The following is a 12,256-nucleotide window of genomic DNA, read 5'->3' on the forward strand; positions in this document are numbered from 1 at the left end:
GGCCCGGGTGGCACCCCCACAAACCCACTGTGTGCCCGGGTGGCACTTCCACAAACCCACTGTGTGCCCGGGTGGCACTTCCACAACCCACTGTGGGCCCGGGTGGCACCCCCACAAACCCACTGTGTGCCCGAGTGGCACTTCCACAAACCCACTGTGGGCCCGAGTGGCACTTCCACAAACCCACTGTGGGCCCGGGTGGCACCTCCACAAACCCACTGTGGGCCCGGGTGGCACCCCCACAAACCCACTGTGGGCCCGGGTGGCACCCCCACAAACCCACTGTGGGCCCGGGTGGCACTTCCACAAACCCACTGTGGGCCCGAGTGGCACTTCCACAAACCCACTGTGTGCCCGGGTGGCACCCCCACAAACCCACTGTGTGCCCGGGTGGCACCCCCACAACCCACTGTGTGCCCGGGTGGCACCCCCACAACCCACTGTGGGCCCGGGTGGCACCCCCACAAACCCACTGTGGGCCCGGGTGGCACCCCCACAAACCCACTGTGGGCCCGGGTGGCACTTCCACAAACCCACTGTGTGCCCGGGTGGCACCCCCACAACCCACTGTGGGCCCGGGTGGCACCCCCACAAACCCACTGTGTGCCCGAGTGGCACCCCCACAAACCCACTGTGGGCCCGGGTGGCACCCCCACAACCCACTGTGTGCCCGGGTGGCACTTCCACAAACCCACTGTGGGCCTGGGTGGCACCCCCACAAACCCACTGTGGGCCCGGGTGGCACCCCCACAAACCCACTGTGGGCCCGGGTGGCACCCCCACAACCCACTGTGTGCCCGGGTGGCACTTCCACAAACCCACTGTGGGCCCGGGTGGCACCCCCACAAACCCACTGTGGGCCCGGGTGGCACCCCCACAACCCACTGTGTGCCCGGGTGGGACTTCCACAAACCCACTGTGTGCCCGGGTGGCACTTCCACAAACCCACTGTGTGCCCGGGTGGCACTTCCACAACCCACTGTGGGCCCGGGTGGCACCCCCACAAACCCACTGTGGGCCCGGGTGGCACCCCCACAAACCCACTGTGTGCCCGAGTGGCACTTCCACAAACCCACTGTGGGCCCGAGTGGCACTTCCACAAACCCACTGTGGGCCCGGGTGGCACCCCCACAAACCCACTGTTGGCCCGGGTGGCACCCCCACAAACCCACTGTGGGCCCGGGTGGCACCCCCACAAACCCACTGTGTGCCCGGGTGGCACTTCCACAAACCCACTGTGTGCCCAGGTGGCACCCCCACAAACCCACTGTGCCCGGGTGGCACCCCCACAAACCCACTGTGTGCCTGGGTGGCACCGCCACAACCCACTGTGGGCCCGGGTGGCACCCCCACAAACCCACTGTGTGCCCGAGTGGCACCCCCACAAACCCACTGTGGGCCCGGGTGGCACTTCCACAAACCCACTGTGTGCCCGGGTGGCACCCCCACAACCCACTGTGGGCCCGGGTGGCACCCCCACAAACCCACTGTGTGCCCGAGTGGCACCCCCACAAACCCATGTGGGCCCGGGTGGCACCCCCACAACCCACTGTGTGCCCGGGTGGCACTTCCACAAACCCACTGTGGGCCCGGGTGGCACCCCCACAAACCCACTGTGGGCCCGGATGGCACCCCCACAAACCCACTGTGTGCCCGAGTGGCACCCCCACAAACCCACTGTGTGCCCGGGTGGCACCCCCACAACCCACTGTGTGCCCGGGTGGCACTTCCACAAACCCACTGTGGGCCCGGGTGGCACCCCCACAAACCCACTGTGGGCCCGGGTGGCACCCCCACAACCCACTGTGTGCCCGGGTGGGACTTCGACAAACCCACTGTGGGCCCGGGTGGCACTTCCACAAACCCACTGTGTGCCCGGGTGGCACTTCCACAACCCACTGTGGGCCCGGGTGGCACCCCCACAAACCCACTGTGGGCCCGGGTGGCACCCCCACAAACCCACTGTGTGCCCGAGTGGCACTTCCACAAACCCACTGTGGGCCCGAGTGGCACTTCCACAAACCCACTGTGGGCCCGGGTGGCACCCCCACAAACCCACTATTGGCCCGGGTGGCACCCCCACAAACCCACTGTGGGCCCGGGTGGCACCCCCACAAACCCACTGTGTGCCCGGGTGGCACTTCCACAAACCCACTGTGTGCCCGGGTGGCACCCCCACAAACCCACTGTGCCCGGGTGGCACCCCCACAAACCCACTGTGTGCCTGGGTGGCACCGCCACAACCCACTGTGGGCCCGGGTGGCACCCCCACAAACCCACTGTGTGCCCGGGTGGCACCCCCACAACCCACTGTGTGCCCGGGTGGCACTTCCACAAACCCACTGTGGGCCCGGGTGGCACCCCCACAAACCCACTGTGTAACTGAGTGGCACTTCCACAAACCCACTGTGTGCCCGGGTGGCACCCCCACAAGCCACTGTGTGCCCGGGTGGCACTTCCACAAACCCACTGTGGGCCCAGGTGGCACTTCCACAAACCCACTGTGTGCCCGGGTGGCACTTCCACAACCCACTGTGGGCCCGGGTGGCACCCCCACAAACCCACTGTGTGCCCGAGTGGCACTTCCACAAACCCACTGTGGGCCCGAGTGGCACTTCCACAAACCCACTGTGGGCCCGGGTGGCACCTCCACAAACCCACTGTGGGCCCGGGTGGCACCCCCACAAACCCACTGTGGGCCCGGGTGGCACCCCCACAAACCCACTGTGGGCCCGGGTGGCACTTCCACAAACCCACTGTGGGCCCGAATGGCACTTCCACAAACCCACTGTGTGCCCGGGTGGCACCCCCACAAACCCACTGTGTGCCCGGGTGGCACCCCCACAACCCACTGTGTGCCTGGGTGGCACCCCCACAACCCACTGTGGGCCCAGGTGGCACCCCCACAAACCCACTGTGGGCCCGGGTGGCACTTCCACAAACCCACTGTGGGCCCGGGTGGCACCCCCACAAACCCACTGTTGGCCCGGGTGATACCCCCACAAACCCACTGTGGGCCCGGGTGGCACCCCCACAAACCCACTGTGTGCCCGGGTGGCACTTCCACAAACCCACTGTGTGCCCGGGTGGCACTTCCACAACCCACTGTGGGCCCGGGTGGCACCCCCACAAACCCACTGTGGGCCCGGGTGGCACCCCCACAAACCCACTGTGGGCCCGGGTGGCACCCCCACAAACCCACTGTGGGCCCGGGTGGCACTTCCACAAACCCACTGTGGGCCCGAGTGGCACTTCCACAAACCCACTGTGTGCCCGGGTGGCACCCCCACAAACCCACTGTGTGCCCGGGTGGCACCCCCACAACCCACTGTGTGCCCGGGTGGCACCCCCACAACCCACTGTGGGCCCGGGTGGCACCCCCACAAACCCACTGTGGGCCCGGGTGGCACCCCCACAAACCCACTGTGGGCCCGGGTGGCACTTCCACAAACCCACTGTGTGCCCGGGTGGCACCCCCACAACCCACTGTGGGCCCGGGTGGCACCCCCACAAACCCACTGTGTGCCCGAGTGGCACTTCCACAAACCCACTGTGGGCCCGGGTGGCACCCCCACAAACCCACTGTGGGCCCGGGTGGCACCCCCACAAACCCACTGTGTGCCCAAGTGGCACCCCCACAAACCCACTGTGTGCCCGGGTGGCACTCCCACAACCCACTGTGTGCCCGGGTGGCACTTCCACAAACCCACTGTGGGCCCGGGTGGCACCCCCACAAACCCACTGTGGGCCCGGGTGTCACCCCCACAACCCACTGTGTGCCCGTTTGGGACTTCCACAAACCCACTGTGGGCCCGGGTGGCACTTCCACAAACCCACTGTGTGCCCGGGTGGCACTTCCACAACCCACTGTGGGCCCGGGTGGCACCCCCACAAACACACTGTGGGCCCGGGTGGCACCCCCACAAACCCACTGTGTGCCCGAGTGGCACTTCCACAAACCCACTGTGGGCCCGAGTGGCACTTCCACAAACCCACTGTGGGCCCGGGTGGCACCCCCACAAACCCACTGTTGGCCCGGGTGGCACCCCCACAAACCCACTGTGGGCCCGGGTGGCACCCCCACAAACCCACTGTGTGCCCGGGTGGCACTTCCACAAACCCACTGTGTGCCCGGGTGGCACCCCCACAAACCCACTGTGCCCGGGTGGCACCCCCACAAACCCACTGTGTGCCTGGGTGGCACCGCCACAACCCACTGTGGGCCCGGGTGGCACCCCCACAAACCCACTGTGTGCCCGGGTGGCACCCCCACAACCCACTGTGTGCCCGGGTGGCACTTCCACAAACCCACTGTGGGCCCGGGTGGCACCCCCACAAACCCACTGTGGGCCCGGGTGGCACCCCCACAAACCCACTGTGTAACTGAGTGGCACTTCCACAAACCCACTGTGTGCCCGGGTGGCACCCCCACAACCCACTGTGTGCCCGGGTGGCACTTCCACAAACCCACTGTGGGCCCAGGTGGCACTTCCACAAACCCACTGTGTGCCCGGGTGGCACTTCCACAACCCACTGTGGGCCCGGGTGGCACCCCCACAAACCCACTGTGTGCCCGAGTGGCACTTCCACAAACCCACTGTGGGCCCGAGTGGCACTTCCACAAACCCACTGTGGGCCCGGGTGGCACCTCCACAAACCCACTGTGGGCCCGGGTGGCACCCCCACAAACCCACTGTGGGCCCGGGTGGCACCCCCACAAACCCACTGTGGGCCCGGGTGGCACTTCCACAAACCCACTGTGGGCCCGAGTGGCACTTCCACAAACCCACTGTGTGCCCGGGTGGCACCCCCACAAACCCACTGTGTGCCCGGGTGGCACCCCCACAACCCACTGTGTGCCCGGGTGGCACCCCCACAAACCCACTGTGGGCCCGGGTGGCACCCCCACAAACCCACTGTGGGCCCGGGTGGCACTTCCACAAACCCACTGTGTGCCCGGGTGGCACCCCCACAACCCACTGTGGGCCCGGATGGCACCCCCACAAACCCACTGTGTGCCCGAGTGGCACCCCCACAAACCCACTGTGTGCCCGAGTGGCACTTCCACAAACCCACTGTGGGCCCGGGTGGCACCCCCACAACCCACTGTGTGCCCGGGTGGGACTTCCACAAACCCACTGTGGGCCCGGGTGGCACCCCCACAAACCCACTGTGGGCCCGGGTGGCACTTCCACAAACCCACTGTGTGCCCGGGTGGCACTTCCACAACCCACTGTGGGCCCGGGTGGCACCCCCACAAACCCACTGTGTGCCCGAGTGGCAGCCCCACAAACCCACTGTGTGCCCGGGTGGCACCCCCACAACCCACTGTGTGCCCGGGTGGCACTTCCAAAAACCCACTGTGGGCCCGGGTGGCACCCCCACAAACCCACTGTGGGCCCGGGTGGCACCCCCACAAACCCACTGTGTGCCCGAGTGGCACTTCCACAAACCCACTGTGTGCCCGGGTGGCACCCCCACAACCCACTGTGTGCCCGGGTGGCACTAGCACAAACCCACTGTGGGCCCGGGTGGCACTTCCACAAACCCACTGTGTGCCCGGGTGGCACTTCCACAACCCACTGTGGGCCCGGGTGGCACCCCCACAAACCCACTGTGGGCCCGGGTGGCACCCCCACAAACCCACTGTGTGCCCGAGTGGCACTTCCACAAACCCACTGTGGGCCCGGGTGGCACCCCCACAAACCCACTGTGTGCCTGGGTGGCACTTCCACAACCCACTGTGGGCCCGGGTGGCACCCCCACAAACCCACTGTGGGCCCGGGTGGCACCCCCACAAACCCACTGTGTGCCCGAGTGGCACTTCCACAAACCCACTGTGGGCCCGGGTGGCACCCCCACAACCCACTGTGTGCCCGGGTGGGACTTCCACAAACCCACTGTGGGCCCGGGTGGCACCCCCACAAACCCACTGTGGGCCCGGGTGGCACTTCCACAAACCCACTGTGTGCCCGGGTGGCACTTCCACAACCCACTGTGGGCCCGGGTGGCACCCCCACAAACCCACTGTGTGCCCGAGTGGCAGCCCCACAAACCCACTGTGTGCCCGGGTGGCACCCCCACAACCCACTGTGTGCCCGGGTGGCACTTCCAAAAACCCACTGTGGGCCCGGGTGGCACCCCCACAAACCCACTGTGGGCCCGGGTGGCACCCCCACAAACCCACTGTGTGCCCGAGTGGCACTTCCACAAACCCACTGTGTGCCCGGGTGGCACCCCCACAACCCACTGTGTGCCCGGGTGGCACTAGCACAAACCCACTGTGGGCCCGGGTGGCACTTCCACAAACCCACTGTGTGCCCGGGTGGCACTTCCACAACCCACTGTGGGCCCGGGTGGCACCCCCACAAACCCACTGTGGGCCCGGGTGGCACCCCCACAAACCCACTGTGTGCCCGAGTGGCACTTCCACAAACCCACTGTGGGCCCGGGTGGCACTCCCACAAACCCACTGTGGGCCCGGGTGGCATTTCCACAAACCCACTTTGGGCCCGAGTGGCACTTCCACAAACCCACTGTGTGCCCGGGTGGCACCCCCACAAACCCACTGTGGGCCCGGGTGGCACTTTGTTGTATCTAGGTGTATAAGTGTTTGTGCCTCTGTCTCTGTCGTTGTTTCTGCGTGTGTCTGTACGTCTAACTGCGCGTGTGCAACACAGGGCCCATGGAGAGGGGAGTGCGGGATGTGGGTAGGGACGGAGGCTTGAGGTTATTTCCTATAATACCCACAATTCCACGGCAGCACAGCTGGGACTTCCACACCGATTGAGAAGTGCGGACTTAGTTGATGGATAACAGTGCTGCACAAGGGGCTGTTTTGGTTAACGTGAACGCTTCTTCATTTGGCCTGATGTTCCTTGTTCAATAAAAGATCATTATGGGTCAAAGCCCTAGGAAAAATGAAATCCATTTGGCTGAGTAATAAAAACGATATCTTTCGTAGTGGCTGGAAGCCTACAAAAAAACACGCATGGCACAGCAGCGAATGTATTCTAAAAACACACGCATCACATTTTAAAAAAATCCTGCTGACAGTGGGTATTCAGATTTCAGTAGATTTGCTTGATATCTACTGTACATGTTTTCAAAATCATCCTTACACACTGTACACACAAGTGACTCGTAATCAATATCTGGAATCCACTGCAGTTTTTGTTATTTAACAAATGTTGTTTTGCAGAGATCACTATATTGAAATAAAACATTACATGGGTCTGGATAATTCTGGATGTGGCCTTGCATGGTTGGCTTGTGTCTAGAGAGGAGTTATAAATGTCCGTATTTTCCCTGAAGGAGGATTGTTTGTCTGCCCAAAATGGAGCGAGTTCTTGTACGGAGGTCCCCATGAGAATGGGCAGCACCTGCCATGTGACGAGGTTCGGCGGACCGAAGGAGCTGCCCAGGACACACGGACTTGGAAGTGGATGGATGCATGGAGCCTGCGAGGAGGACACAGTGAGGTTGGTCAAGTGCAAGTGAAGGACTCTGGGTGCTTAACAGGACCTCGCTGACTTCAAAGTGCTGAACAAATCTTCACACTGCGGTAACCCCTGCTGATATCTCAAGTTGAGTACTAGTTACGAGATAATTGTATGTTTATAAAGTTGTTCTTATCGATGCTCTTGGTTTGACAGATAATGTACAAAAAGCAGTATATATTTAAAAAAATAGGTGTGAAAAGAAGTTGTGTTAACTTCTTACGTTGAAGCACCTTGTCACAAACTAAAGACGTTTGGCGATGCTGCTGCAATAGAAGTGGTGCATATGCACAAGAAAAAAAAAACTCAACACATTCGCTTTAACATTGTGGTCTTGAAAGGATAAAAATATATTATCGGTAACATTTTGAGCAATCACCTAAAATATTTCTGGCAATGTGCTATGGAGAAGGTCCATTGCCCATAGTGTCGCCTTATTGTGTTATTTCCCTTTTGAGGCTACAGCATTTTTATTAACGAATGTGTTGAGCTTTTGTTGGAAAATAATACTCGCTTATGCTTTACGGTAATGAGTGTGTCCTTTGGAATTCACTGTTCTCAATACTTTTGACTGCAATTTACAAGACTTAAATACTTGGAAATGTGTATTTGATAAAGAGATCCGGATTTGAGTCTTCTTGCAGTCCTAGATATTGAAAGGAACTGCTGCTATTGTCATGACAAAGCTAGTGGGACAAGTACACAAGAACGTTACTTTAAATGCATGTTTTGTGTAAACGATGTCATGCCAAGCAGGAAAAGATATGCCAGAGTCATTAGATGTGGCGATTAGCGGAGTGGGGAGAGGGGGCTCAGTGAGTGAGGATTGTGTGGTTGTGGAACGCCAACAATATAATTTGACAAAAGCATTTGTGCTAATGGACCAAGTGCTGACAGGTTTCTTTGTTATTCGTTTGTTCACATGATATGTGGGTCGCTCACTGGCGTGTGTCTTCGGTCCTCGTGTATGGCAGGAGGCTGATAATTATTTGTGTGCGTGTTGCATGACCTAGCAGTCGCGCGTTCCCTGCATGTTGCATCAGTTTGCGGTTGTAATTCGACAGGCCACCCTGGTTATTACTGTGGGTGTATTAACAGTGGATGTTGAAGATTCCCTGACGTTATTCGAAACGAGAAAATTGTGTGCTGGCGTCATGGTCCAAATGTTACTAATGCTAATTTACCCATAAATGAATAAATTGGGATTACACATATCAATCATCTCCATTTGCTGGCAAACAAATGCCTCCGTGTTGGCTAAGCGTTGAATCACAGGGGCAGCTACCACTGGGGGTGCACTTTCAAATGTATGAGATGAGATGTCCGTCGCTAATTGCGTGTAAAGCATTTTGAAAATGCATGAAAGGCGTTGTATTAAAACCAAATCATGATGTGGTTGTAATGTGTGTGTGTGATTGGGTGCAATTGTCCTTCCTGCACCCTAGGTTGGGCTGCACCAACATGTCTCGCCGCGTGGGCGAGTATGCGGTCACAGAAGTGCACAAAGAGGAATACGATATCGATTCACCTGAGGTATTGCTGAACCCAACGTTTTGTATACACATCATTGTTACCGGTGATTGCAGCAATAGTGTGGTGGCAGCGGACATCGTTTTGATAAATTCACACTGCCCATTTTCTGGAGAGCTCCTGTAGCATTCGGATTTGGCCACATAGGCTCAGGAAAGATAATTATTCAGTATCACTGAAAAATGTACAGCCCTTTTGTCAATTCACTGCTGGCTACCTCGTGCTATCAGCCATGGGGTTTGTATGGCCATATTTCACAAGGCTGGTGGTCAGTGCGGATTGGTAAAGGGGTACCAGAACCGGTTCAGATATTTCTCACGACTGATGATAGCTGTTGCCAACAATCGAAACCAGGTCACCGGGTTCATAGCACGTTACACTAATGATCGTGCCACCATTCCACGTACTACAATGAAATACCTCTATGTGGGACAGTCTTCCCATAATGTTTACCTTTCCTACTGCACTATGCATGTACAGGGCTGGGATAAAATTTCTATATTTAAGTCTGAAGTGAAAGTGACCTTGAAGTGCTTATGTGTGCGCTGGGCTAGTGGAAGAGGGTGGAAGAGGGTGGAAGGTTTGCGTGGATAAGAGCCATAAGGTGGTATGCAGACCCTTGGGATGTGTGTCAGCTGGTCACACTGTGATCTCTCCTGAAGAGACTAAACACGCTAAGCCTCCTCCATAACTTGCACGAATCCTAGTCCCGCATTAACTCAATGTCTCAACTTTAACTGGCACCTTTCATGTTTATAACGCAACAATGATTGACGTCATTGTGGAGAACGTAACAAAATGAATGCTAACTTCCCTTATCTGTGTTTTTCACGTAGAAACTATTCAACTAAACTATTTATATTTTACCGGGTAAGGCCCACTGAGCTATATAGCTTCTTTTCAGAAGGAACCTGACCACAAATTATTGTTCAATGAATTGGCTTATCATGTGGACATTTATAGCAGCCAAATACTCTAAAACGCATGTTTCTAAATGTGGAGGGAAAAACCGGAAGACCCACAGAAAAATCCACGTGACCATGGAGAGAACATGAACACTCAAAAATATACAGGCATCAGGGTTGGGATTGAACCCACAATCTACTGTATGCCAAGCGAGATAGTTAACATATCGCCAACGCCTTATCCGGCAGCCACACGGCCTTCTGGGATTGCATAAATTCAACCGCATCGGTTCAATACAAACTCTGGACCTGGTTTTGATATTCTGTGTCTCTGCTGGTGGATTGCCAGATAGGCAAGGATCCTCTCTGTTAGATGTGCTTATAAATATCTGACAGTTCACCAGCATTGGTTCAAGAAAGCCTGACTGATGACGAGACACTAAATATGGAGAACGTTCCAGTGTCTTTTTGTGTTAAACCATCACAGTTGAAATTATGCACTCCTAGAAGGCCGTGTTGCTGATGAGATGTGTAAATAATACTTTATTTTTTCACGTGGAGGGTAGATATGGGAAGGAGTCGGATTTGCTTAATTTATTCTGTGCAGGTATAGGTTTGTAGCGAACATTGATTCTTATTTCAAGTAGTGAGACAGTTGTTGATCAGATAGGGATGGTGCGTCATGACAATTCTTCAGATGGAGCTTTAGACACGAGGCTGTTGGGATTGTCCAGCTCATAGGAAATGCACGCAGCTTGAGTCAGCGCCGCGTGGCCACAGTAGGCCGCTATTTATTGCTCACACCCTGGGGGGGTGTTAAATGGGGCCTCCATCCCAACAGTGAGAGAACGCAACCTAATGAGAGGCATGCCTTTCCTTTGCTGTCAGAGGCATTTACCGAGTGAGACAACTTAGCCGACTCATTAAGTAACTACCAAAATAAACCTCCCTTTTCATTTTACACAGTCTCTTATATTGATAATCATTTGTTGTTACACACAAAGTGATATTTATATATGCGGCTCATTTTAATTAACATCTAAGACAAATGTAAAAACGAATTATCACCCGTTACTGCTGTATACCAACCAACATGCTGTGTAGCAACAGCATGGGATTGTAATTTACATTGAAATGTGAAATGCAGAGCAGTGTCGAAAGTATATATATTTTTTTTATTGTCAAATGAGAAAACACTGTTTAAATTTTGATTTAAAGATTTCATGACTGCAGGGATTCATCTTCTTGGTTCTTTCGGTAACGTCACGTAGAAGGGAAATAATAAAATAATAAAAATAAAACATAATAAAATACAATTCTCACGACGTTTCGGCCACAACGCAAGCAGCCGTCCTCAGGTGAAGAACAGGTCTGTCGGAAAGACAGCGTCAGTCCTGTTCTTCACCTGAGGACGGCTGCTTGTGTTGTGGCCAAAACGTCGTGAGAATTGTATTTTATTATGTTTTATTTTTATTATTTTATTATTTCCCTTCTACGTGACTTTACCGAAATAACCAAGAAGAAAATCACTGTTTGTCTGACTGAACATTACACAAATACATGTTTGGTGCATGTAACCCTTACATAATGAAACTTTAATGTTCTGCTTAACAAATTCATTATTTTCACGGTGTCTCCTCAAATTCTGTGCACCATATATGTTCATGGTGTTTGGTGGAGTTGGCCTATGATTAACCAGGCAATGGTGGCTGTGCTGCACGTGGCTGCCTGTAGTCCAGCACTGTGGAGGCAACAAGGGTTAGTAGACCGCAAAAATGTTGTGGAACTCCCTTCCCTTGGAGGTGCCATACCATGATGCTCCAGGAGAAGGTGGTACAGAAATCCCTTGCCAACTGCAAGGGTGAGGTTCCTGAAAACCCTCACGGTTGATAAACTTAAATCATTATGGGAAAAATAGGGTTAGGCGAACCCAGGTCGCAAGTGAACCTATGAAATCCCATATACAGTACATATTTTTTACGTTCACTAAAATTAACCAATGAATACAACACACAAAATAAATATAATTTCAGGGACATTTAAGACGTTTAATTCAGAAAAGTAAAGGAAATTAAATTGCATTTATCTTTGATGATGTTGATGGTGAGGAACTTACATCAACAAAACTCTTGCTCATACACTTACATCAACAAAACTCTTGCAAATCACAAACATAAAATATACAATTATTTCATGAGATGGAGCATGAATCTGACCGATGGTGGAGATAGCAACGTGGAGAATAAAGAGGATTGGGTAGCGACAGACCCAGAGGTGCCTCCTCGCATCTTCTCGCGGGAGTCTGCGAGACAACATAGTGGA

The 12,256-nt window shown here is 55.7% G+C and overlaps 1 protein-coding gene across 1 annotated transcript in view; it reads left to right on the plus strand.

Moving 5' to 3' along the window:
- Window positions 1-7,371: 7,371 nt before the first annotated feature.
- LOC144720793 (nebulin-like) overlaps window positions 7,372-12,256 on the plus strand; it is a 100,424-nt gene continuing 95,539 nt past the window's right edge. Inside the window, exons 1-2 of the mRNA XM_078597842.1 lie at window positions 7,372-7,481; window positions 8,945-9,032. Coding sequence (XP_078453968.1) covers window positions 7,372-7,481; window positions 8,945-9,032 — 198 coding nt within the window. The remainder of the gene's footprint in view (window positions 7,482-8,944; window positions 9,033-12,256) is intronic.

The sequence above is a fragment of the Lampetra planeri genome, chromosome 10 (genome assembly GCF_965212315.1).
Source record: "Lampetra planeri chromosome 10, kcLamPlan1.2.h2, whole genome shotgun sequence".
Lineage (NCBI taxonomy): Eukaryota > Metazoa > Chordata > Hyperoartia > Petromyzontiformes > Petromyzontidae > Lampetra > Lampetra planeri.